Consider the following 24,703-nt stretch of genomic DNA (forward strand, 5'->3'; position numbering starts at 1 on the left):
GAACAAAATTCCTCAACCATGAACTAAAATATATAACATTGGGAATCGATAAAAATTTGAAGAGTTTGATAGCAAAAACCGATAAGTCCATTTTTTAAGATTTTGAGGTACGGTCTCTGTCATAAAGTACAAAATAATACCTTTTAAATTATATATTGTTTACTACATATAAAGGTACATTTTTGAAGTTATTGTCAAAAGAAGCAAAAATTTTCTTATTGTTTTCTTTATATTTCTTGACCTTTAATCGCAAATATCTCCATTTGGCAAATATGGACTTATCGGTTTTTTGCGAACAAACTCTTCATTTACACTTTTTTTTTTTTTTAAAGCAGAGCAACAAATTCATTAGAGTAAACTTATATACAATGCAGGCCTAAAGCTGAAGTTTGAATTTGCTGTCCTATAACCTGCCTATGACAATAATATGTTGTTAGCATTTGTCATTTTGTTCACCAAATTTGCCAACAGTCTTTTAAACACCACCACCAAGTACATGTACATTTTGTATTTCTGCAAAAGCAATACAAACTGGTGACAAGAGGTGCATCAGTGCTTTGAAATAAATTACATAATCTTCAATTCTCAACACAATATGTAATTCCTGCGTGGGTATAAATGCAATAAGTTTTACCAGTCTAGGTGCAAACTTTAAAAGTGTGCAGAAATCGACTACACAATGACTGGAGAAGTATAAAGAGCATTTTCCGTTTGTGCTTTTAAAGTTTAGAACTATGAATGACTCCACTTCTCAGATTGGCATCTGGTCTGATCTCATTATGTCTACCCCCCCCCCCCCCCCCATACAGTTGATTGAAAGCTGTTAAATGCAAATTATAGTGAAACATTATCACTGGTACATTGTAAGTTGCAAATACTATACTGGGATCAGTATCAGTCAGTCGCCTGACATGAATATTTGGTTGACTGCAGATTCTGAAAGAGCAGCTATAAAATACACTATAAGTCAATGCAAACGGACTTACCTACCCCATCTACATATTTCTCAAAGGTTTTCTCTGGCAGCATCAGTGTTTTTTCTTTAACTCAGCTCATTCTTGGCTAGCGTAGGTTTCTGGTCGATGCTGTCAACGGGCTATCGGGCTAAAATTGTCATTCTGATCGATGTATTCTTTTGGTCACCTAGCTCATTCTTGACTAGCCCATCGGTTCTGTTTGATGCTGTCAACGGGCTATCACAGGCTGTCATTCTGATCGATATATCTAAGCCACACAGCTCATTCTTGACTAGCCCAGGGTTCTGGCTGATGCTGCAAATGGGCTATCCCGGGCTCTTATTCTGATCGATGAATTCTTGTGGCCGCCCACCTCATTCTTGGCTAGTGTTAAGCCTACGGTTCTGGCCGATGTTGTCAACGGTCTGTCACGGGCTGTCTCTCTGATCAATGTAGAGTCTACCTTTTTCCCTAACCGCACCAGCGACCTGAACACGTACGTACTGCTTCATTGTCCCGGCCAGAGTTACTTGTTCCCTGGTTTCTGTGCTTGTTGGTGTGTCCACTTCCCTTATATATGAATTGAAAGATACAATAGACCTACACCGCGTTAATAAAACAATGTCATTGCTATATTACTGTAATTCGATAAACAGAACACGGCATTACATGACGTGACTCGTTACTTAGAACAAGCCTGAAAACATACTGAAGAGATTTTGACCTAACAGTTAGGCCTACTGGGCTGTAGACAGACCTCTATTGGCTCTAACGTTAACACTGACAGTTATAACATATAGGCCCTAGGGGCCTAAGTGCGAATATAGAACAAATTTCCTTATTGGTTAGACGGTATAGACCTTACCCCGGGGCGCTCCTTGTACACAGTTATCTTTGCGTTCGGCGTTTGGGCTATGTTTCGGAGTCAGTAGACTCTATTTTTAGTAGGCATAGAAATGTCTAAACGTTACATGCATACCTAGCTAAGTAACTTAGGCCGTCTTAGCCCTGCCCAGTCGCTGTAAAAACGTGACAGCCATGCTCCGGCCCCGCACGGCGTCTGTTCGGGCTAGCCCATGAGCCATTGCTACCGGTATGCCAAATTTCTAATAGGGAGAAGTGTCAGGCCTAACATGTTATTGTTAGATCTGGATCTACTGTACCTGGTAAACATTACACAAGATAGCAGCTTCGATCAAATTAGATCTAACATTAGGATCTAGCTAACCGTTAAGGTTAATCACTGACTGAAAACGAAAACTGAGTGATGAATCTAACAGTAGGCCTAACACGTAACATTCTAACTTGATTTTGTACCAACGAATGTCATCTAAAAATGAGATAAAACCACATTAAAACTAAAAAATCTTACCTCTTCTCCTAAATTGTGATGACTGCCATGGCGAAAATGGAATTGACAGTGACACGTTTCCAGTCCACTTTGTCAAAATTAATGTCTAAACGTTACCGGGTGCCGCTCGTTATGGGTGTGATGTGTTATGTGTGTTAGTGTCTACACTATGGTTAGCCGTCTGCTGCATCATGCTGCGTGCGGTGCATGGGTATTGCATTTATTGGCACTCTGCCGCTGTGCGGTGGTAGGTTTGCATAGGCGCAGGCAGGCAGCACAGGGCTACATATAGCCGCGGCGCGTGCCGCCGCGGTTACATAGTCCTACAATGCAGTACTAGTATGTGTACGTTTACGCGTACGCATATCTGATCGAGCGATAAAATTGGATGGTGGCAGCTGTCAGTTGGCACGCAGCCAAGAGAAGTCATTAGTCTACGATAAAAACAATATGTACTTTTTATCATCACAGCAGTAGAAACACATACAATATTTTTGTACCAATACCACAGTTTTGGTGATTTTCACATCTGGCATTCGAATATACAGCAAGCTAGGGGAAAAATGAAAGTGGACCTAAAGATATTGTTTGACCTGCAGGAGTACCACAAATAACACTCGGGGACTGGATCGCATACTAGCAAATGGTGACGAACGGAACCATTTCGATTGGGAACCATTTATAGGTGCTCATCGGAACCATTTTGCGAGAACCATCTGATGAGAACCATTTTGGAGCCGACGAGAACCATTTGAGAACCTTTTTTTCTTAGAGTGTACAGTAGGCCTGTATACCATCTAACTCACTTCGGGCTCCTCAACTTTTTTTTTTTTTTCCCGTCCCGAAGCCCACTTTGGCTCGCATAGATTTTTTTCTTCTTCTTTTCCGAGGCCCAGGTAAATAGAATATACAAAAAAATTTCATTCTTTCTTTCTTTCTAAGGGGGGGGGGGGGGGAGGGGGGAGGGCCCCCACTTTTTTTTTTTTGCACCAAGGACTACTTCACTTTGGGCCCCCCTCTCCACTTTTTTTTTTTTTTTTTTGCACCATACAAAGGACTACTTCACTTTGGGCCCCCTCTCCACTTTTTTTTTTTCCCGAACGTGCGGAAAAGTGCACTATAGAAAGAAATAGAAACCTTGAAGTGTGAGCGAGGTAAAGCTTTGTGCGCTGAAGACTTTTTTTTTTTTTTGCGCTTGTCAGCTGAAGAAACCCAGAAGTGGCAGAAATTGCGCTGAAGGCATTTTTTTTTTTTTTTTTTTTTTTTTTGCTTGTCAGGTGAAGAAACCCGAAAGTGTAATGAGAAAGATGAGCTGAAGACCTTTTTTTTTTTTTTTTTTTTTTTTTTGCTTGTTAGCTCATGAAACCCGGCAGTGTCCCCCACACTTTTGAAAACGTGGCGCCGGCGGTGCTATTTTTGCGACCCACCTGAGAGAACTTCGAGGCCCATCGGTTGAGAACACAGAACTCTACACACAGAGAGTTCTGTGGTTGAGAAGCGGGGTACTAAATCATCATTGGTCTAGATAGCTGTCATTATACTGCACGATGACGATAGTCAACTGCCGAGTAGCAAAAGAGCAAAAACAACAACAAAGAAGAAAAATCAAACGTCAACAGGAGAATAAACTGAAGTTATTTTAAGTAGTGTTATCTTAGAATAAATAAATGATACAAAAGCAAGAGATACAGCTGAGATTCTATATTTCTGCACAGTTTACTTTAATTTTGATTAAGTGTCAATATTGTGCATAATCACATTTTATAGGCCTTAGTAAGCAATGGTCCTGTGCATGGCATCATTTACCATTTGCAGATGAAACAAAAAACCCAGTTTTAGTGCTTCAAAATAGTTCTATACTATGACTTAAGGATAGAAACAACCGATATAAAAAATTCAATCAATATAATCAATGTTAAAGGGATGATACAGTATTGGTGGAGCTGATCGAGGATTTTTGCGAAATACCAAGAAACCATTATTAGTACAGAGCATGCCATTCTAAGAGGAATTCAAAGTTTATTTGATAAAAATTAGTTTTGGAATGGCTGAGACATCCAAAAACAAGATAAAACAAAGCGATCGTTAATAAAGTGTGCATGGGTCTCACATTTTATTAGTATTTCTCTGTTTTGGGCATCTCAGCCATTTCATAACCAATTTTTCATCAAATAAACGCCTGGGTTGAATTCCTCTTGGAATTACCAGTTCTTTCATATTTTCATAAAAGGTTTCTCATTATCTCACCCAAAAATGTTAAAAACCTGAAGTTAGGTCTCAACCATAACTATACGAGCCCTTTAAGTATTGTTAAATATACAAAATGTGAACAATAGTTAGAATCTTTTTATTTCTTTAGAATGAACTGTCTACAGCTATGATTTATTGTTATGGTTTATGGTTTATTGAGAAAAATAATGATATCTTCCTGTAGGCTTTGTTGCAAAATTTTGGGTATGGTATCTTGAGGAATATGTTTTGTGATATGACTGACCTACACTATGCATCAAGTGTGATAACTCAAACATGTTTTAAATTACTGCTCCCGATGGTAAACAATAATTCCGTGTAAAGAGGGGGCGTGTTTACAAAATTAAGGGGGGGGGGGGGCGCACGCACCCCTCCCTATTTTTCTTTTTTATTTCTTTTGTTTCAACAAAAAATAAGGGGGGGGGGGTGTGCGCTCGGTGGTTCTCCCTGGATCCGCCACTGCTTTATCATCATCCAACAATTTTACAGTGTAAGACTAATATCATCAACAGTCTAAAGGGGAAATAAAATCCTCCTATATTAGAACACACCAGTAAAGTTTGAGAAAATCACACTGTGCTCAGATGTTATGAATTTTTAAAGTTACGATATAGCCATCCTGGATAAGACGACTAACACAATTTGTGATGCCACACGTATTGACAAATCAAATATATAGGCCTTCGAAGAAATTATGGAGTGAACAACATGTTCTGGGTATTTTTCTAATATACTATAGTATAGAGCACCTGGCTTACCCTCGTTTAGAAAACAGGGAGCATCATTACCCTCGATATATAATTTGTTTGGGTGTTCAATTGTTATTGATTCTCTATGAACGAAAAATTTATATTTTGGTTTCTAATCTCTCACTTTATACCAATTTGTGTTATAATATGACCCAGCAGAGCGAGTGATAATGTTTACCTGGAAAAAAACACCCCAAAAGTTCCTTGATAAAAGGCTAGTAGACAATCATCACAACACAACAACGCTGCCCTGCCTTCACCAGGCGCTGGCCACGCACGTTTTGTATTCTTCCGACACACACACGCACACCGTATGGTACACACACATTCGGTCGTCTGCTCATTCGAATGAGTGTGTATTATGTGGAAAGTGATACAGTTACTGGCCTGCTATTGTTTCATTGATGACCTTAATCACAATGTTTTAGATGTGATCAGGTGCTAAAAAGGATCTTATGAGAGTGACCACATTCTAAAATGGGTAAGATGGCTTACTTTTCGTGTTTTACGTGTTCATTATGACAATGTGAATGTAGCACTCATTGTTGAGCCCTTGAGGTTGTCAGCAGAGCCAAGAGGCAATTACCAATGTCAATGACAATGTCCATCATGTGTTCATGCATGATGAGGAAGACCGATGAGCCCGAGTGAGTGTGATATGAAGTGCTTCAACACCTGAGCCTGTTTTGCACTGCATCGTAGTATTTGTTACTACAGTACTAGTACATGTACTACTAACTTAGGTGATCTACATTACTTAGTAGTAGGGTGCATATTAAAGAGACGAGAGCGTGTTGTCTTTTTCCAGAAGTTTGAGATGTCTGACAATGTCTGAGGAGTAGGCTAGATAATAAGATATCATATTTAAATCAATCAATACTAACTGTTAAGTACAATGCCAATACAATGACTCAATGTAACTTGTAAAAACTAACAATTTCTTAGTGAATGCCGAGTTGAATAGTGTGCGTCATCTCTCACCAAGTGGGAAATCTTGTTCTATTCTCATGGTCGGACATCCGGGTATTTTGCGTGTCACGGGGTCATGGATAGCGGTGGAGTGAAAACAAACAGTCGCGTGAGCCTGGAGTGGTAACGCTGTACGTGTTTTCTGCCGGGGCGCCCCGCGAGCATAGCGCTAGCGCAAGCTGTACTAATGTAGCTGTGCGGGCGGCAGGATTAGGCCCTAGGCCTACCCTAAATTAGGCCCTACCCTAACCTACTACAGTACTAACGTTAGGCCTATAGACCTACCTGAAGTTTCTATGAGGTACTAAGTATGCGTAGATATCGGGGTAGGGCCTACTCAAAGAGGTTCTACTGCACATCTGGCCATTTTGTCGGGTCGTTGATCCAGAGTCCTGCCGCGATTTCATACGGGCACACGTCCAGTCCGACTGCCTTCACCTTGGCAAAATACCGGGACCGATCGATCGACAGGATCCAGATTATTAGAATATTGCTGGCAAGACATGATGCATGTATCTCATGAATGATGGCACAAATGACAAAATGAATAATGAAAAACAGTCCCCATGTCTGCGTAGAATTGCACATAAGTTATACGCGTCGCGTCGCACATGCACAGCATGCAGTATGCGCATTTATATGCAGGCTTAGCGCATGCAAGCTATTTGTTTTCACTCCAGTCAACCGGAAGTGACGTGTAGCCGACCGCAAGAATTGCACAACTATTAATTTAAGGCCATATCATCTAAAGTACTAGGGCCCCTATTTCATTCTTTTTTTTTTTTTTTTTTTTTTAAACAACATAGAACTCTATTGAATCAGATGTCAACAACACAACAGATTTGGTCCACACACATTCTAGCCGAACCAGACGCCGTGTGTACAGCGCCAGGGCTGTGTATAGTTACACACATTCTTGATTTGAGCATGGAAATGGTAAACATTGTCCATGAAAGGGGAACGAGTAGCGTGGTCACAGTTGGCCGTGTACGTGTGTACGTGAAACCGATTAACGTGTTAGTTGAAGTTATTTACAAAATATTATTATTGACAAAATAAGCGCTTGTGAGTGCACTTGTATTAACTTGTAAGTTGTATATAAATTGTTGAATGTGTGTGGCAAATGTTTGTTTGTTGTGACATCAGAGCCATATAACCTATGCAATTGAACAAAAACTTTGAGTCCGATCAATCATGAGTTTAACAAAGGAGTCTATGGAAATTGCAAGGCTAACAGCAATAGCTGCAATGAATGGAACATTTATAACTGAATGTCACATGATGAGCAATCGACCTATCGGATTGATATGGTAGATACCTATTCTTTTATGAGGTGTTGTATACTATGCTAGTGCTATGACAAAGAAACAGATGCATCTCATGCAAAGGACATCGATCCAGTGAGATTAACATTCTCTCATCACACCTTCCTAGCCCCTGGTACATGATGGTAGAACATGTCTACACCAAAATTTATGGAGCATGTGATACCTATACCTCTTTGGTAGAATAAACTACACCTAACTTATTAAACAAGTAACATTCTAGTCATGGGTGGCATAACCCATCTGTCCTATAATTGTAGTTCTGCAACAATAATTAATAGTCCTGTAACTACTCATGACACTATAGAGGCCTAATTTTGTAGTACAATGGCATCGTGGGAGTTTCTGTAGTAAGATGCGTTCTACTAATATTTCTGCTTTCACTCAGTCCAACATTCTTATTTGGGTTTCGGGTTCCTAAACAGTCTATATGATACTGTTTCATAGCTTTAATGTAGCCCAACATCACAGCCATAGCAGAGAGTACCAAGAGTACAGAAATTTGGAGCTCAAGTACTTTACTGCTTCATTCATAGTCTCTGTGCAAGATGTACGTACTGGAAAATACACCATGCTATCAAAATCAAGACAATGTGAACTGTTAAAACTTTGTTTAGTAACAAAAAGTGTCTGGAATTTAGGGAAGATTAAATTGTACAAATTTATTCTGAGTCATAAACTATTACAGTGCATCATGACACTGCTCTGAGGAAGACACAACTAGGTTAAAAGAAAGTATCCATAATTTCTAGTGCCTGTCAATCATCCTCTTGATGATGAGATCTATTTCTGTGATATTATATATCCTGCTGATTTTGACCCTTTCTTACTTTTTAGAGTGCAATTTAAACAGCTTTTGTCTCTCTAAATAAGAGCTTCAGATATTTCATCAAGAAAACTTTTTATGTATTGGTTTCTAGCTCTATGTTGATGTTGAGTCGAAACATAATCATTCATTTGAAGCATAATTATTCGTCCAGTAAATCAATCCTGTTAAATTCTTTACTCTCAGGCAAGCCAGCTACTGTTTGAGAGGCAAAGGTGTGGACTGCACTCCAAAGGGTTGATTGTGCCATGGCAAACCAACCAAACAACTCGCCGAAGAGGCAGTTGAGATCCAGAAGCGGACGCAAGGCACCAAAGGTAGTCATACCTGAACGAGATTTGTCTGGAGAAGATGCTGAAGACGTGAAGGAAGACGTGTTTATGTTTCGCAGTAAAACAGAGTCATATCGCAGTAAGAATGGGGTACAGAAAGGCCGCTCGCATGTAGCTAGTAGTCTCAGGGAAGTGAAAGATGCACATCAAGGGCATGAAGGTGGAGTGAACAATGCTGAGATTAACTCTGAAAGAGATGAGACTGATTCAGAGGATGATTATACAGAAGGTGATTATGATGAAGAAGAGGAGGAGGAGGAAGGGGACAGTGAGGATGACATCCTCGTGCCAGACATGTTTGAGGAGGATTCCGAGGCACTGGGATGGTTTTGGATGACACTTAGCTGCATCATTGGGACCACACTGGCACTGCTCCTTGGATATGCCTACTATGTCTACATCTACACACTTCATGAGAATCACCTGTGGTTCAGCAGCATCATGGTTTGTATTTCATTCTCCTTGTTTTGCATGAGATCCACTAATCTCGCTCTTTTCTGGAAAGTAAAATCAACTTGCATTGCTATACCCCGGTTGGGTTTGAAATTCAGAAATTTATCCTTGGTAATCAATGTTGCCACCAACATTGTCGTTTGTTTTTTTCTTGTTTGGAAATCAAGTTTGAATATTCAAGAGATTGGAGATCCATCTGAAATCAGTCATTGATTGATGGAGATCAACCTCAGAAATCAACCTTTACTTTCCAGAGACCGGCTCCTGTGATGGTCAGCACTCTGTACTGGTCATAAATACCTTTATTGTTCTGCATATCTAGAAGTATTAATTGCAGATCTATCTCTTCAGCAGTCGAATCCATTCTCTTTTGTCGAAAAGGCATGGTATTAGATAAGGTACAGGGTGATAATACATCATGATATACCATGTACCTTTGTCCTTGAGGTACCTATGAAAGTGGGACTCGGGGGGTTTGTGGTCAACAGTGGTCCCTGGTGACATTGATGTGAAATCATGAATATTTGCTGTTTGTTGCATACCATTACATCATGTTCAATTACATAGTTTGCTTTCATTTCATTTCTGATTCATTCATTCATTCATCATTCATTCATCATCAGTTTCATCTTCATACTGTCTCTGTGATATCAGCAACCATTTTTATTTGTTGTTGTCATTGTGTTAATGTAGTGATTGAGTGCTATGTGAGCTCTTCTAAGAAGCAGATAATATTCTTAATCTAATATTCATAACAATACTATCTACACAGATGAATTGGATCATACAATTCTAGATTGGTACAGAATTCTGCCAGAAAGAAATACAAACTTACACTGTAAAAGAGATTCTTGATGACACAATATACACTTGATATACAGTATGCACAAGTAGAAACCTTTCATGCTCTGCAGTCATACCACATGATCCAAATTAGCCACTGCACACTGCAGTTTGTGTTACAGATCATAAGGTTGCATCTCATACCCCTTTCAGGTAATCGTGGATGCGGATAATAGGAGCACAAGTCGTAAAATTTCGATTACATGAACGGGAGAGGAGTAGAAAAGTGCGCATTATTTTGATGCTGCTATTATGCGCATAATTGCAGCATGAGGAGTAGATCGAGAATACATGAACGCGTTTTACGACTTATCCGCACTAACATTCCACAGTTCGGTCAAAGGTCACTCGATTTCCCGCACAACCGCTGATTGCTGAGCTTCAGCGCGCGAGAGGTGTGCATACACGTGAGGATATTCACCGGAAACATTACGTCATTACAGAGGCGTGCGCTGTAACCATGACAAATAACTCCGTCCTTAGCACCATTATATGAACGGGTGCTCGTAAAAGTAGTGCGCACTTCATGGGATATATGAACGCGATTTTGACTACTTCATCCGCATTATTTGGATGCGGATAATTGAACCGCGATTACCTGAAAGGGGTATCAGGTACCCCTGGCTTTTGCACTCATTGCAAACCTTGACTGACAATACATTATGCACAACAATGACTTCTGCTGTCTTCGCTGTTACCCTCATAGGGAACGGCTAAGCGCTTCTCAGGCCTTTTCCCTCTGTGACGGCTGCACGGGCAATCAATATTAATTGATTGATGTTATTTCCATATGAATGCAGATTGACCTGGTCTTTATTGGCCAGTAGAAAGTGTGAAACATGCAGATGTTTTATTCTTGCTACCCAGGATGGTAGCAAGTCATTAATTTAGTCACTTTCATTGATTTTCTCTGTATTTTTGACTCCAGCAGGCAGTGTCTTTGTGGAGTAAGTGTCTTTATACCCATAGACTCTCAGCTGAATGTGAAAACAAGCATGCACTGGATACTGTACCATCCTATTCTGCTTCAGTTGTACACTCTGCTGCCTAAATTAGAATGTTTGCATCTCCCACAAAACATTTGAACTTTCCATGTTTTCCTTTAGCTGAATACTTACCCAAATTATATAACCATTCAAAGTCGATAATTAATGTTCTATTGAATTAAAGGGGTGTGTGTGTGTGTGCATGATTTTTCTGTCAGTGTAGTCTTCTTTGTAAATGTCAAAATGATTCATGAAAGTAAAAACAACCCTCCAATTTTAGCCATTTGTTAACAGTTTATGAGAGAGGATTTCTCATGTCTGCGTAATTAAACTTTATATCCATGCTACACATAAATTCAAGTGTAGTCATAGCCATATTCAATTGTTTTTAAAATTCTGATATCATCATAGTTTGGAATCACAGTATTTTACCTTGAAACAATAATTATGAATGATAACCATGTCAGTGAAAGGGAATTAAATTAAAACTAAATTGACTTTACATCAGATGTATGTAATCAAAAGAATATCTTGAATACAATTTACATAATGTACACTGATCACATTCGATTGGTATGCATAACATAATCTGTATTGTTCATCGCTGCTGCATGCAATGCCTATTGTGTAGGGCACACATACCTTTGTATTCATAATGTTTATGAAGTCAGTTGTGGATGTAATTTGCCAATGAATTGCAAATATATCTGTATGTGAAGAATTATGTGTCATTGGAAAAATGACTGACAATCGATGATTTCAAATCATGTGACTCATAGAAAGGCTCCAGATGGAAGGTATTGAAATATGGCAGGTCATATGGTACATGCTGTTTATGGCCTAACTTGTTGATACATCTATTGCTAAGTCATTGTTTTGACTTGAATTTGTAGTTGTCTGCACCCTCTCCACAGCTGTACCTTCCTGGCCTGGTCTGAAATTGAAAGAGGGTTTTTTTTTTGGTTGTTTTTTTTTTTTTTTTTTTTTTTACCCCTCTCTCAATCCTCACAATTGGCACCTGTGTGATCTGTGACAGGTGATTTCAAGGTGCGTGGCATAACCTGTGTATTGTGTTTGCATTCTGCATGTCACGATCCCATGCCAGAATCCAGTGTTGAATTTCATAGATCTGTGGGAATGGCATCCGATTCTGCCAGGGGAGCTGTACTTTTCAAGAATGTGTGCCGCATGCAAACACCTGCCTAATCTTGCATACTAGCTTTGTACTGTAAAATGCCAGAATTGTGTGTTTGTGTGTGTGTGTGTTTGTGTGTGCGTGCTTGCATAAAAGTGTGTGCCCTAGTCGGGATCTGATGATAGAATAGAGACAAATGAGATTCCAGTTGGTATCTAAATAAATGACATCTTTAAATACAGAAACTTGCACATCATTATGCCCTAGTGTATGATGTATGTGTATGATGTACAGTGCACTCCCGTTATAACGAACACGGTTACAGTGTATAGCGAAATTCCGGTTACAACGAAATAAAATTTAGGGCCGCAACATTATCAACTCTATGTATTTTTATTATTCATTCATTCGGTTATAACGAAATTTCGTTATAACGAAAGAAAATTGCCGGTCCCGAGGACTTCGTTATAACGGGAGTCCACTGTATACTTTTCAGAAAGGTGTGACAGATTACCTACAATGTACAGTTGATATTCACAGCCGTAGTTTGATGTGTAGAACCTCCCTTCAAACACGTTAAAAGGGAACCCAAGACAATAAGCCATTTGTGATCCGCTACAACAAAAGGATCCGAAAGTCAGGGTGGACAATTTTCTGAAAATTGCATGACATTATTTCCTTACTCTTCTACTTTAATTTCATGTATAGCACAACTCATAAAAGTACTCGGTTGCAGAGATATCAATGATTTTATTAGCACATGTCAAGTGCTTGAGGAAATCAGAGTTGAGAAAAACGCCTTCAAAGTTAACCTTCCGATGCTATCATGATCAAGGGGAGGCGAGACAGTTTTCACCGCTTGACAATAGAAGGTATGCTCCTCGCAACCTCTGTGATGTTCATTCAAGCTTAACGCCAGCGGTCTATGCATGACCAATCAGTAATCAGGATGCCACGCACTGACCAATAAGAACACTCCCTCGTTGCTAGGGGCGGAGTCTAGCTGCGGTGCTAAATCCAAATCTTAGGACACGTTTCTGTTACTGTACGTTGAAAGTCGAAAAATCATGGCCCAGAAAAACGCTGATTTCTTGCCTTTCCTTTGATCATTTACCTTCAAAATTTCGGCAGATGATAGACAAAGCATTAGAGTACGGAGTTTTGCCAATAACAGAAAATCCGATTGTTTTGACCAATGTTGAGATGCAACTTCAAACTCAATTTTCTCGGCTCAGCCGTCAGCGACTTTAGGATCCTTTTGTTGGAGCGGGTCACATTTATATTCCTTATCATGAGAAATAAAAATGATTGAAAGAACTGGCATAAAGCTGTTGGATGTCTTTATAATTAACTATGTATTTAGATTTGGTAACTAAATAAGCAGTCAAGGAAAAACAAACCATGTAGACTATTACCATGTACAGTGTAAAAGCTATTATTACTATTAATGGCACAATAAACATATGAGGAAAGCTCTAACCAAATTTCCTAAACTGTCTAGATAAAGAATATATGTTGAAAGTTTCAAAGTTTGAAAATTTAAGAGAGCAATAATATTACACATATATAATCAAACAGTGTTCATATGCATGCATCATGCGGCACACCGTAACCAAGGGTACCGTCATACCCATGCTACAGCATTGTATAGCGCCACCTTGTTTTCTTAATTATGTAGTGTATCTGAACGTACCCTTCTACACTACAGTACACACTGCCATCATAGCTGCTCAATTGGAGATAATGGTCCCAATGCCAATTCATCCCAGTCATGATGTAATTACAATAATGATAATACCTTCTTTTATATTTCCTCAAAATGTTAGCATCGTTTAGGACAGTAATTTAGAAAGAGGCCATTTTGATCCAGATATCTATAGGCCATGATTACTTATTTTTGTATGTGGGCTGATGCATGGTGTAGTGGTACTGGTGCTACTGCTGAGTGAGTGTAGTGGTAAATTACGGGATTTACCTGATGTATTTAAAGATAATAAAAAGTTTTGGTACCTCAAAAGTTTTCCTGAATTTCCTTGTCTTGGTTTGTGTTTCAGGTTAAAGTACGTTGTCTGTGAGAATTACTCGCCCCAAAGTGCTCTCATGTCTTAGTAATCATGCAATAATGGTTTCGTACCAGAGCCGTCGTGGTACCGCGGCGAAAATTATAGTACAATGTACGTCTATGTGTATTGTACGAAACCACTGACTGCGACCAGCACCGTGCAGCCCCATATGCATACATTGTAGCTAACAGCGACCAGCAGCCCCATACGCATAGCGCAATGGGGCTTCGCATTGTAGCATTCAGGATCATGAAAGAATTAGTATCGCGGGTAACAGTCAGTTTAAAATTCAAAAATTTCTTCAATTTGAAGACTTACTAACTAAGTTGAAGTATTGAAAACAGGCTTCGGACAACGTTTGGTTCTGCCAATAGTCCCTTTCTGTTCGAATTGATGACTGAATGTGACTCGGTCGAGAGGACCTTGGGAGAGCTACATACACTGAATACTACGGCCAGCGCGTGCGCACACAAACATCTTATCCGTTCATGGATTTGAAATCTGTGTGTATGCATGTGATGTGTTCTCATGCACTGGCTGTAGTATTCAGTGTACGTGTAGTTCTCCCAAGGTCCTCTCGACCGAGTCACATTCAGTCATCAATTCTATTGGCAGAACCAAACGTTGCCCTAAGCCTGTTTTCAATACTTCAACTTTATTGGTAAGTCTTCAAATTGAAGAAATTTTGGGATTTTAACATGATATGTACCCGCGATACTAAATCTGTCGTGATCCTGAATGCTACAATGCGAAGCCCGATTACGCTATGCGTATGGGGCTGCTGGTCGCAGTTAATTGCATGATTACTAAGACAAGAGAGCACTTTGGGGCGAGTAAGTCTCACAGTGTTAGTTATATGAAAGGTACATGTACTTTAACCTGAAACACAAACTAAGACAAGGAAATTCAGGGAAACTTTTGAGGTACCAAAACTTTTTATTATCTTTAATAGCTTTCATTTATTATTGTGTTAGGATTATTAACACAACAAAATATTACTGCAAAAAGCACAAAAGACTACTTTTGCCCATTTTTCAACATCCAAGGGAACAGGGACAAAAAGTATATAAAGTCAACAAAATTACAGAGTTCTAGTACATACTGTAAGTACATCAGAGTACCAAGTACTGCATCATATACAGTGTGTGTAATTTAATTCATGGAATTATTGTCACAACTTTCACGTTGGTAATATTGAGCATGAATTTGAAAGATTGGCATCCCTTTAATCCAGTATTAAAGTATGTAGTCTACAAAATTTTCAGGTATCGTGTAAACAGTAGTATTACAGTATGATTTAAGTAGCATAATTTCAGGTTCTTGTAGCAATGTGGAAGCCTAATGCTACACTGTATATCACCCATGCTCCAGGATCTGCAGTAGCTGGTAAATGTTGTCAGGAATTTTTTGTCAAAGTGCCATTAACTTGATTGACAGGAAAACTAGAACATTGAGTCACTGTCAAAACATGCTTCAGCAGCCAATCATAGTTGAGGAGGGGATGGGCTTCTGTCTTGTCCATAACAGCAATGGGGGAGTGGCTTGGAATATGATAATGTCAGGCATGCCTACAAGTGCAGCAAGTGGGGGTGTGGCCTGTTATGTGATAGGCAAACCTGAATTGCCCTGCAGTGCAGAATACTCAGTTCTCACCTTGTCAGTTGTGTGGATCAAGCAAGGGGAGCTGTGTACCGGGCTCTTCTGTTCTTGTCAATTGGATGCACTCTTTGGGTCAGGCTGTCTCGGAGTTATCACTTTGCACTTCCATCATGGATATTAATGATCATTTTATCTGCTCTATCTGAGTGATGATAGCTGTGCCTCTTGTGATTTTGGTGTGCTTGCAGGTACTGAGTATCTTGTGTTTTGATTTACTGCCTGTGAACCGTTAGGTGCATACTACTGTGCACTTTTATTGATTGACTTTTTATCAAGACTTGGAGAATGTAGCTCTCTAGTAGGAGGATTGTTTCTTGTGTAGTATCTATTTCCATTTTTAAAGGGGAAGGCTAGTAACTGATCAGTGGGAATCAGTGGAAATGCTGGGAGATGATTGTTCCAATCCTTATGGGATTCATTCAAGAGTTCATTGTATATCTATTGTTGTGTGAAAATGATTTGCTTCAGAATGGTCTCATATTCAAGTAATGTGCAGTTTAATGCTTCCAGGTTAGCGTCCCTGGTCAGTGACGGAGCACTAATCTGCACATTACTTGAATATGAGACCGTTCTGAAGCAAATCATTTTCACACAACAATAGATATACAATGAACTCTTGAATGAATCCCATAAGGATGGGAACAATCATCTCCCAGCATTTCTACTGATTCCCACTGATCAGTTACTAGATAGCCTTCCCCTTTAATACAGTCGATGCTGCAGACACTCGTGCTTGTTTGGCTTTAGTGTTGGGAAAGCAGAAACTATATGACCATGATACTGACAGTGAATCTTATGCGACGCTTACCTTGAATTCTTATGAAATCAGATTCAAATGTAGAAAGTTGCCGTGAATTTCCTGCCACTGGCAAATATCTTTTTCTTGGAGTATTAGATTGGTCATTAATTGACAAATAATGGAGTTCTATGTGGACTTGAAATGAAATTATCTGCAGGTCTGTGCAGAGCATTTCATTTAAAAAAAAAATGTAATTTGAAGTATATGAATTTATACATTCAATAATTTATCTTATACTAGGCAGATCATGCACTTCACATATTTATGCATACATTTCATGCAGAGGCTGTGTTTTTCATTCCAGGAAAGTTTTAGACTCTGATCTACAACTTGTATATACAGCGTAGTCCTACTGATATCTTCAGAATGTGTTTAGCTCTGTAGTTAGCATATTTTGTAACTAATTGATGTAGAATTTATTCATTGCTTATTTTGAAGTTAATTTGAAGACAACATTTGTTGGTGCATATGAACCTACAGCAGAATAGATAGCTTCCTTTTTTATTTCTCTTGCTGAAATAAATGGGGGTGGGAGGGAAGGGTTGGTTGGGTGATTACATTTTCTTTGTCATGTCCAGGTCTGTGCTTAACAATGCCTGCAAAAAGCTACTTTAAATCCTACAAGTAGGACAGGGCTGACAAGATATATTAGGCTGTTAGAGTCTTTTTAATCCATGTTCGAGGCTTTTTATGAGGAATGGGAGGATCCTTCTTTATGCCAAGTTGTGCATCTATTTTGTGTAGCCTTTTTTTTTTTTCAGTGTAATCCGGAGTTGAGCAGGGATTAGTGCATTTGTCTGTGGTTGCTGTATCAATCTGCTTGCATGTATGGGTATGCATAGAAAGACAGGATGGGGTTTCAGGCTCTGATTAACTGCTTTGCTACCCTAATCTGAGCTATTTCAATGTGATTGAAACCAATGTATGCAATAATGCATGGATCATTTAAAGTGCAGTCAACATAGGTTGTGCTCTCACACTTTCTGCCCCAATAGTTATGAAATGTAACCACCAGAATGGCAGTTATTTTGCCAGTGTGTTTTACTCTACCATTTTGCCTCATTTTGATTTCTGGGAGAAGGAAAATCAAGTAGTGAACTGAAAATTATATGTATACTGCTGTCAATGTCTTTATTTGGGGCAGTTACAGGTGAATTTATCCTCACTGAAGTCATGTGATAGAGTGATCGATGAGCAGAGTGGCAATATGATGCATGTCACATTTGTTATTCTTGTTTTTTTTTAATTTATTCATGTATTTATTTATTCATCTGCAAATTACAATGTCAGTAATCCATTGTGAATTGCAGAGATTTGTATAAAAAATGCTTACTCAGCCAAGTTGCAGATATTTATTCTTTTTCATTTTATTTGGGTATCTATTTTATTGTTTTATCTATTCATTCACTTTAAAGCTCCAACAACAAATTATTATCTTTACAACTTTTTTTGACATGTACTTGTGTAAACAACTGTAGCATAAGTATGATATGTGGCACTGAAATTACATTTTCTGTGATGTTTAACCTCCCATATTCATTGACAGTTGTATGGTACAGAGAGAGTATTTTCTTTAAATCTCAAATTGTGTACCAAGTCCTTGGTGGGAAGAAGTGATTGAAAGCAATTGGGGAAATCTTTTTTTTTTTCCCCCTACCTGTTTTGTGCTGGCGAGGTGTTAGTTGAAAACTGAAGCAATCTCATCTCATGATTCACCTTCAGACTAAATTACAGATTAGTTTCTGGCCTGGCCGAGATTTCAGCTGCCAGCAGCTATTCATCTCACAGCGAAAACTCCTTTTCTCCTCTTCCTGTTGCCTGCAAGCAATCACAGATTACCTTGCCGAGTTGTGATTCAAAGAATAACACACTTTAGGTTTCCATTCAAAACACTAAAAAGCAAGTCGACGGAGGATGGCCTCCAATGCCTTGTCATTCAATTTGCTCCTTCTACACATTCCAGTGACACTTCACTGTTGTGTCATACCATACATTCACCCTCATGCAACTTATGCCATACATTCACCCTCATGCAATTTACATACTGTGTACAAACACTGAGTCACCAAGTTGTTTTAGGCAGCGTAATGCAAGATGACAGTGATGCATTTGCAATGCAGTTTAATATGCCGTCAATTATGATTTGCTTTGAATGAAAACAAATGACAGTGTTTTGTATGTTGCAATTTCGAATAGCAAATAAGAAAAATATTGTCATTCAGTATCTGAAAAAGAATGGGGTTTCCTATCTGATAAGAATTCTACCAATAAAGATCAAAATTGCTTTTAAGGTAAGAAGCGCTGTAATGATAAATTCAGGCACTAATTTTTATTTTTATTTTTTTCTCAGTGTGATATACGTAAGGCCATCTATCATTTGCTCATTCCCATGACGGGGGATATCAAATACTGTAACTTTTTGTATTCAAAAGATGAAACTTCTTTTTCAACAAAGTGATCAGTATTAAAAATCACAATAACAAATGACCAAATCAATGTGAAACTGAATTTTGTGTATCAGAAAGGAAAAATTTCTCTTCCACGAAAATTAGGCTGTGTTTATACTTCCCCCTTTTGGGTCAAAATCAGCATTTTGATACAATTGTACGTGTTTAGTTTAAACACGGTTGTGTCCTTTCTCACTTTGCTATAAACGCTGTTTTAAAACGTCGTTTCAAAATGCACAAATATGTGTGTTTACGAACGGCGTTTCTGACTAATCACATTTGGTGGGGAAGCATAAATGCAACTCACATCACATACGCGTTTAAATGATGTCATCTCCATCGCCTTTCTGGTTCACATGAAAATAAGCGTGCCAGGCCAGCCGACCTTTCGATTTACTGTGTTGTACAACACAATTTGCAGGTGCTGATCCCTCGAGCTCCCTGTTGGTACATTACTTTTATACCGTAGATGGTGACAGACATTAGCTCACTACATATCATACATTCCGATTTTGTCAACAATTTGTTGATGAAATAAATACTCATACATTGTATTTCCTATCATTGTCTACAGTCCATATACATATATGTGTGGTAAAGCAATTGAAATTATATTAGACATGCTACGGAACATGAACAATGCACACACTCAGGCCAGAACTTTCGAAAAAGTGCGCACCCCAATTTGACCTGTCTCTGCTGAGGTCAGCGAAGCACTGGCAGACGCTCTTTCCAAGGCTCGAAGAAAGTTAGCATAAACAGTACTCCCGTGAATGGCGTTTTGAATCAGCATTTTGTATCAGCATTTCAAAACGCTGATTCTGCCTTCGCATATTGAGCATAAACACACCCTAAGACCAATTCCACAAACCTCAGATGCTGGTGGGGTGGGAGATGTTTGCCATGACTTCCCATTGGCTTAATGTAATTTTACTGTTTGCTATTGAAATTCTTTTATCCATAACTCAAAAATACATAAGTGCGATTTCCATTTCACTCTGCAGTTCACCAACCTCTTAACCTATTCTGAAACCATCAAATGTGCTATCTACTCTAGCTCAGTAAAGTACATGTGACTGCTGTCTCTTCAGTGAGAGGGCTCAGTATGTTTCTTGCAAGAGGAGGATTTACCTTTTAAACACTAACTTGGTTTAAATCTGTTTGTCATCACAGTGCCATCATAGACAAGTCTGAACAAATATTCTTTAAGCCAGAGTAAACTGGTAGTGTAAACACGGTCTGTGTGGACAACCATGCTGACAGCTGAAGAGGCTAGGACAATACCGTGGTAAGTCCACTTGCTGGGTGTGAGGATAAATGTGAGAAATGACATGAATCTTTAGAAAGAACCAGGCTCAATACTCAGTATTGCAATGATAAAAACCAGTAGGGAATACAACAAGGATCCCTTACACATGCGCTTTAAAGAAGTAGGACACTCCTTGACCTTCCCACTTCCTTCATTGTTAGATCCTATATTTATGTAGAACTTTACATTTATGGCTGAGTAATTGTTCACATTTGGGAATTGATGAACTTTCAGCTTCTGTTCAATTCCTAATATGGTATACAGATCTTTTTTATACAGTTTGTTATACTTGCATTATTAAATACTGATCTAAAATTGTAATCATACCACTCTACTCCTGTTTGTGCATGTATAGGCACTACTGTGGCAACATCAGGGGGCATTTCATGTTAAAAGCGTCTTGTCCGACAAATTTGTCAGAGAAATTTGCTCTCAGCAATCGGATGCAAGGAATTCTGTAGCTTGTAACAGTTTGTTAGAAAAGATGAGATGTCATTCATAGTCCTGCTTGAAAAATTGAATATCCTTTGACCAAACCCATCTAGGAAAAGGACTCAGCATGATGCTCCATGTGAGAGATTTATAAGTGTTTCCATCTGATCTTAATTCCTGGCCTCATGTTGTCGGTACAATGAAGTGGATGAACTACATCTTCGAATTAGTTCCCTACTGGGATTGCTGTTCTGAAGATCTCAGCAATCCCAGTGGGACACTAATTTGAGGACGACAAACATTACACTGACACTGTATGATCAAATATCGGTATACACACACACATGCATACACGCAGTTACACTTGGACCCTATTTTCCTAAATTTCACTCTCACGTATTTAAAGGAACATTCCACACGATTTTCATAATTTCACATCATGTAGTACATAAATTGACAACTCCATGTATAGATTTCTGGAATTTATTGTGATTCTTGAACAGAGAAACAATACTCTGAAAAACCTTAAACAAATTACACTGAACAAGGTTGATGACATAGGAGGCTCACATATTTCAGAAATGTAGCAGTGAAATTCCATTACAATACCGCTTGCTTGCAAGTTCACCTGTGTATAATCTATGCATGCCATCTTCTTTTGTTGTGCTTCCTTGAGCCCCAACTCATGCATTCTTATGGTGACTCTGCCATGTCATCATCCTTGTTCATTGCAATTTGTTCTAAATTTTGAAAATATTCTTATTCTTCATCCCAATTATCATAAATTCTGAAACTCTGTCCTCAGTATAACTAATTTTATAGTTGTTCAAATGTAAAAATCTGAAAATCATCCGGAGGTCTCCTTTAACTAATCCACTCTTTTTTCCACAAATTTCTGTTTTCACAGGGAAAAATGAGAAGAGAATGTGCACAATTTTGTACCTAAAACTCAATGCTACAATTGTACATTCAACCTTGTACTAGAAAATGGGCACTTTAGGCAAAGTTGCAAAACCTAGTCTTCCATACACAAAAGGACAATGACTAATGAGAATTTGATGCAAGATTCCAGCCAGACAAGTGCGCAATTTGTATGAAATGCATTCCATTTGATTTTTTTTTTTTTTAAGCAATTTTGATAATGGCATATGGTATCAAGCCTTTGCATCAAGGTTGCCTGAGGCATTATCTAGTCATCTGACCTGATGGGTGGGAATCATAAGAGCTTTGGCTAAATGATTTTGAATTTGAAAAGTTATCACAGACCACTGTTAGTAGCTTTAGGAGAAACTGCTTTGTGCTGAGTAGCATGGGGGACAAAAAGAAAATAAAATGAAAAAAAGGGAGCCCCCCTAGAGAGGTGACCAACAACGGAGAATGATTTAACTTGGTGCATTGTTGACCCCCATTATTATTATCATTATTATTATTATTTTTTTTTTTGTATTTTCTGCCGCCGCAGTTATCTGTCAGCTTGTTGCCACAGTGAATCAATTGCAGTGTGTTCTGGGTGCTTTATTGTTACATCTCAGTCAATCACTCCAATATGGGAGAGATGTGTTTTGACAGAACCCTGGCAAGAATAACAAATGGCTTTTGAACTACCTACCTACAAAAGCCATGCTCTTATATCTTGTCTGAAAAGGCAACCACAGGAGACTGTGGGCAGCGTTCTATGGGTCTTTTTTTATTTCTTTTTTTTCTTAAGCAATGAATTCTTTACTCTTGTTCATAGACTTGAGAGAATGAAAAGAAGAATAGAGAAGTTAGAGCAAAGTCAGACACGTGTATTGCAAATGTTTTGACAGTTTGTAAGTTAGTGAGTCATTAAATGTGGTATTCCATAGGAATCCTGTAATACTGTAAAACCAGAAATGTTCATGTGCATGAAAGTTTTGTGAATTTCATGAGAAGCCAAGATTCACAAAAGTAAAGTACATGTGCATGTGAATGCTCTTGTCTACAGAATGCATTTAATGCAAACTTGTGCATGTAGCATACTCGTAATTTGGACATGATTGGCAATTTGCAAAAGATTCATGCTGCAAATGTTTCCGGTTTTACTGTCGATGTAGGGCAATTTGTTAATCGGTTGCAATAGTAACCATCCTGTTCACCTAACACTTTCATTAAACTTGTATTTAGCATTGTACTAAATTGATTACTAAGATTTTGTTGTGATTTTTTTTTAAATGTATTATAAGGATAACAACAGTTTTCTGAATGCGTGCTGACACAATATCCATGAAATGTGTAATGTGAAGAAGTAATTAGGCCTACGTGATCAATGATTAAAAACTGGAACAATACAAACCCAAAGAGTCTGTCAGAAGCCATGGCTTGCCTTAAATCACTCACTGAATCTGAGTGAGTGCTTCTTTTATCAGTTTTGAAAACAGCAAAGAAAGCCTTTTTCCGTTAAAGTTTATTTTGTTTTTGATGTCAAACTTTTTTGTTCTTGGAAAAATCTGGCGTGAAAATTGGTCTATAGAACTTACCATATTACAGTTGATAGGAGTGTACTGCAGGACCTTTTTTTTTAAGGGAAGGACTAGTACAAGTTTGAACTGTGAAATACTTTGCATTTTTGTGCTGTATTTAAATAAAGATCTCTGTGAAATGATTCAGTAATGTTTACCGAACAGCATGTCAGCTGCTCTATAAGCACTAAATTCTTTGAACCGACCCATAAAAAAATAACAAGGACTTTATCAGTTCATCAGAGCTGACTTATGTCACCTCTACAAAGGCCCCTTTTGCCTGTGACAGACTAGTGTGAATAATGCATACTATAAAATTCTGATTATCATCTTTCGGTGCATGTATGGAAATGATCATAATTCAAAGAGTTCTAGTCATCTATTGTAGTTGATGCTCTTTTCTCTGTCTGTTCCGGTCAGAGTTTTTGCTTTAGGTTTGGTAATTTGCAGACTTGTGGGCTGTGAGAGATGGGCCTCCACTAACCAGTGTCACTGAACAGAAATACATGCACTTTTAACACATGACCTTCAACTCTGCAGTTGCTCTGCCCTGGAATGGCCCCCTGAAAGAATACACCTGTATCATATGGAATCATAGCCAACAATATACAAGTTGTATTATGCTGTATGCAGTCACTGTCATACAGTGATCACATATGAATAACCTACAGTATACTTATGTCTCTTCAACTTTCAAATTCAGGAGACCATCTCTTTCTGAGAATTGTCTATAAACTTTCACCTGTATACTAATGAATTTACTGCTCAAACTGTAAACAATGCTTTAATTACACACAGTTGTGCTTGTCATCTTCTTGATATCAAAAGACGATGTGAAGTTACTCAAAGAATTTTGGATTGACTCTTTTGAGTTGTTATCAAATATTGATTTAAAGGGATTGAATAGTTTTGGTTAAGACCTAATTTCAGGTTTCTAACATTTATGAGTGAGGTAATGAGAAACCTCTTATGAAAAAAGACAGAGCATGTAATTCCATGAGGAATTTGACATTTATTTGATGAAAATTGGTTTTGAAATGGCTGAGATATCCAAAACAGAGCAATTCTAATAAGTGTGGGACCCACACTTTATTACGCTCGCTTTGTTTTACTTTGTTTTTGGATGTTTCAGTCATTTCAAACCTGATTTTCATCAAATAAACTTTGAATTCCTCTTATTAAAGGTACTAGCCCACATTTGTAAACCTGCAGCAATTGGTCTCATAGTTAGCATGGAGTTTGGGTATGATTGCAGTAACACCTGTGCAAAATTTCGTTCCAGTTAGTCCATTACTTTCATAAAAATAAATGAAAATGCACCGTATGCATGCGTATAACG

General features: G+C 38.4%; 1 protein-coding gene across 5 annotated transcripts in view; it reads left to right on the plus strand.

Moving 5' to 3' along the window:
- Nucleotides 1-5,681: 5,681 nt before the first annotated feature.
- The window catches only part of LOC140242498 (protein C-mannosyl-transferase DPY19L3-like), a 75,675-nt gene continuing 56,653 nt past the window's right edge, over nucleotides 5,682-24,703 (plus strand). Inside the window, exons 1-2 of one of the 5 annotated variants that reach the window (XM_072322231.1) lie at nucleotides 5,682-5,787; nucleotides 8,613-9,202. In XM_072322231.1, the coding sequence (XP_072178332.1) occupies nucleotides 8,675-9,202 (528 nt within the window). In that variant the 5' untranslated portion in view covers nucleotides 5,682-5,787; nucleotides 8,613-8,674. Of the gene's footprint in view, nucleotides 5,788-8,612; nucleotides 9,203-15,946; nucleotides 16,086-24,703 lie in introns of those variants that run through there. The other 4 variants (XM_072322233.1, XM_072322235.1, XM_072322232.1 and 1 more) reach the window with 4 other exon arrangements.

This window comes from Diadema setosum, chromosome 19 (genome assembly GCF_964275005.1).
Source record: "Diadema setosum chromosome 19, eeDiaSeto1, whole genome shotgun sequence".
Classification (NCBI taxonomy): Eukaryota; Metazoa; Echinodermata; class Echinoidea; order Diadematoida; family Diadematidae; genus Diadema; species Diadema setosum.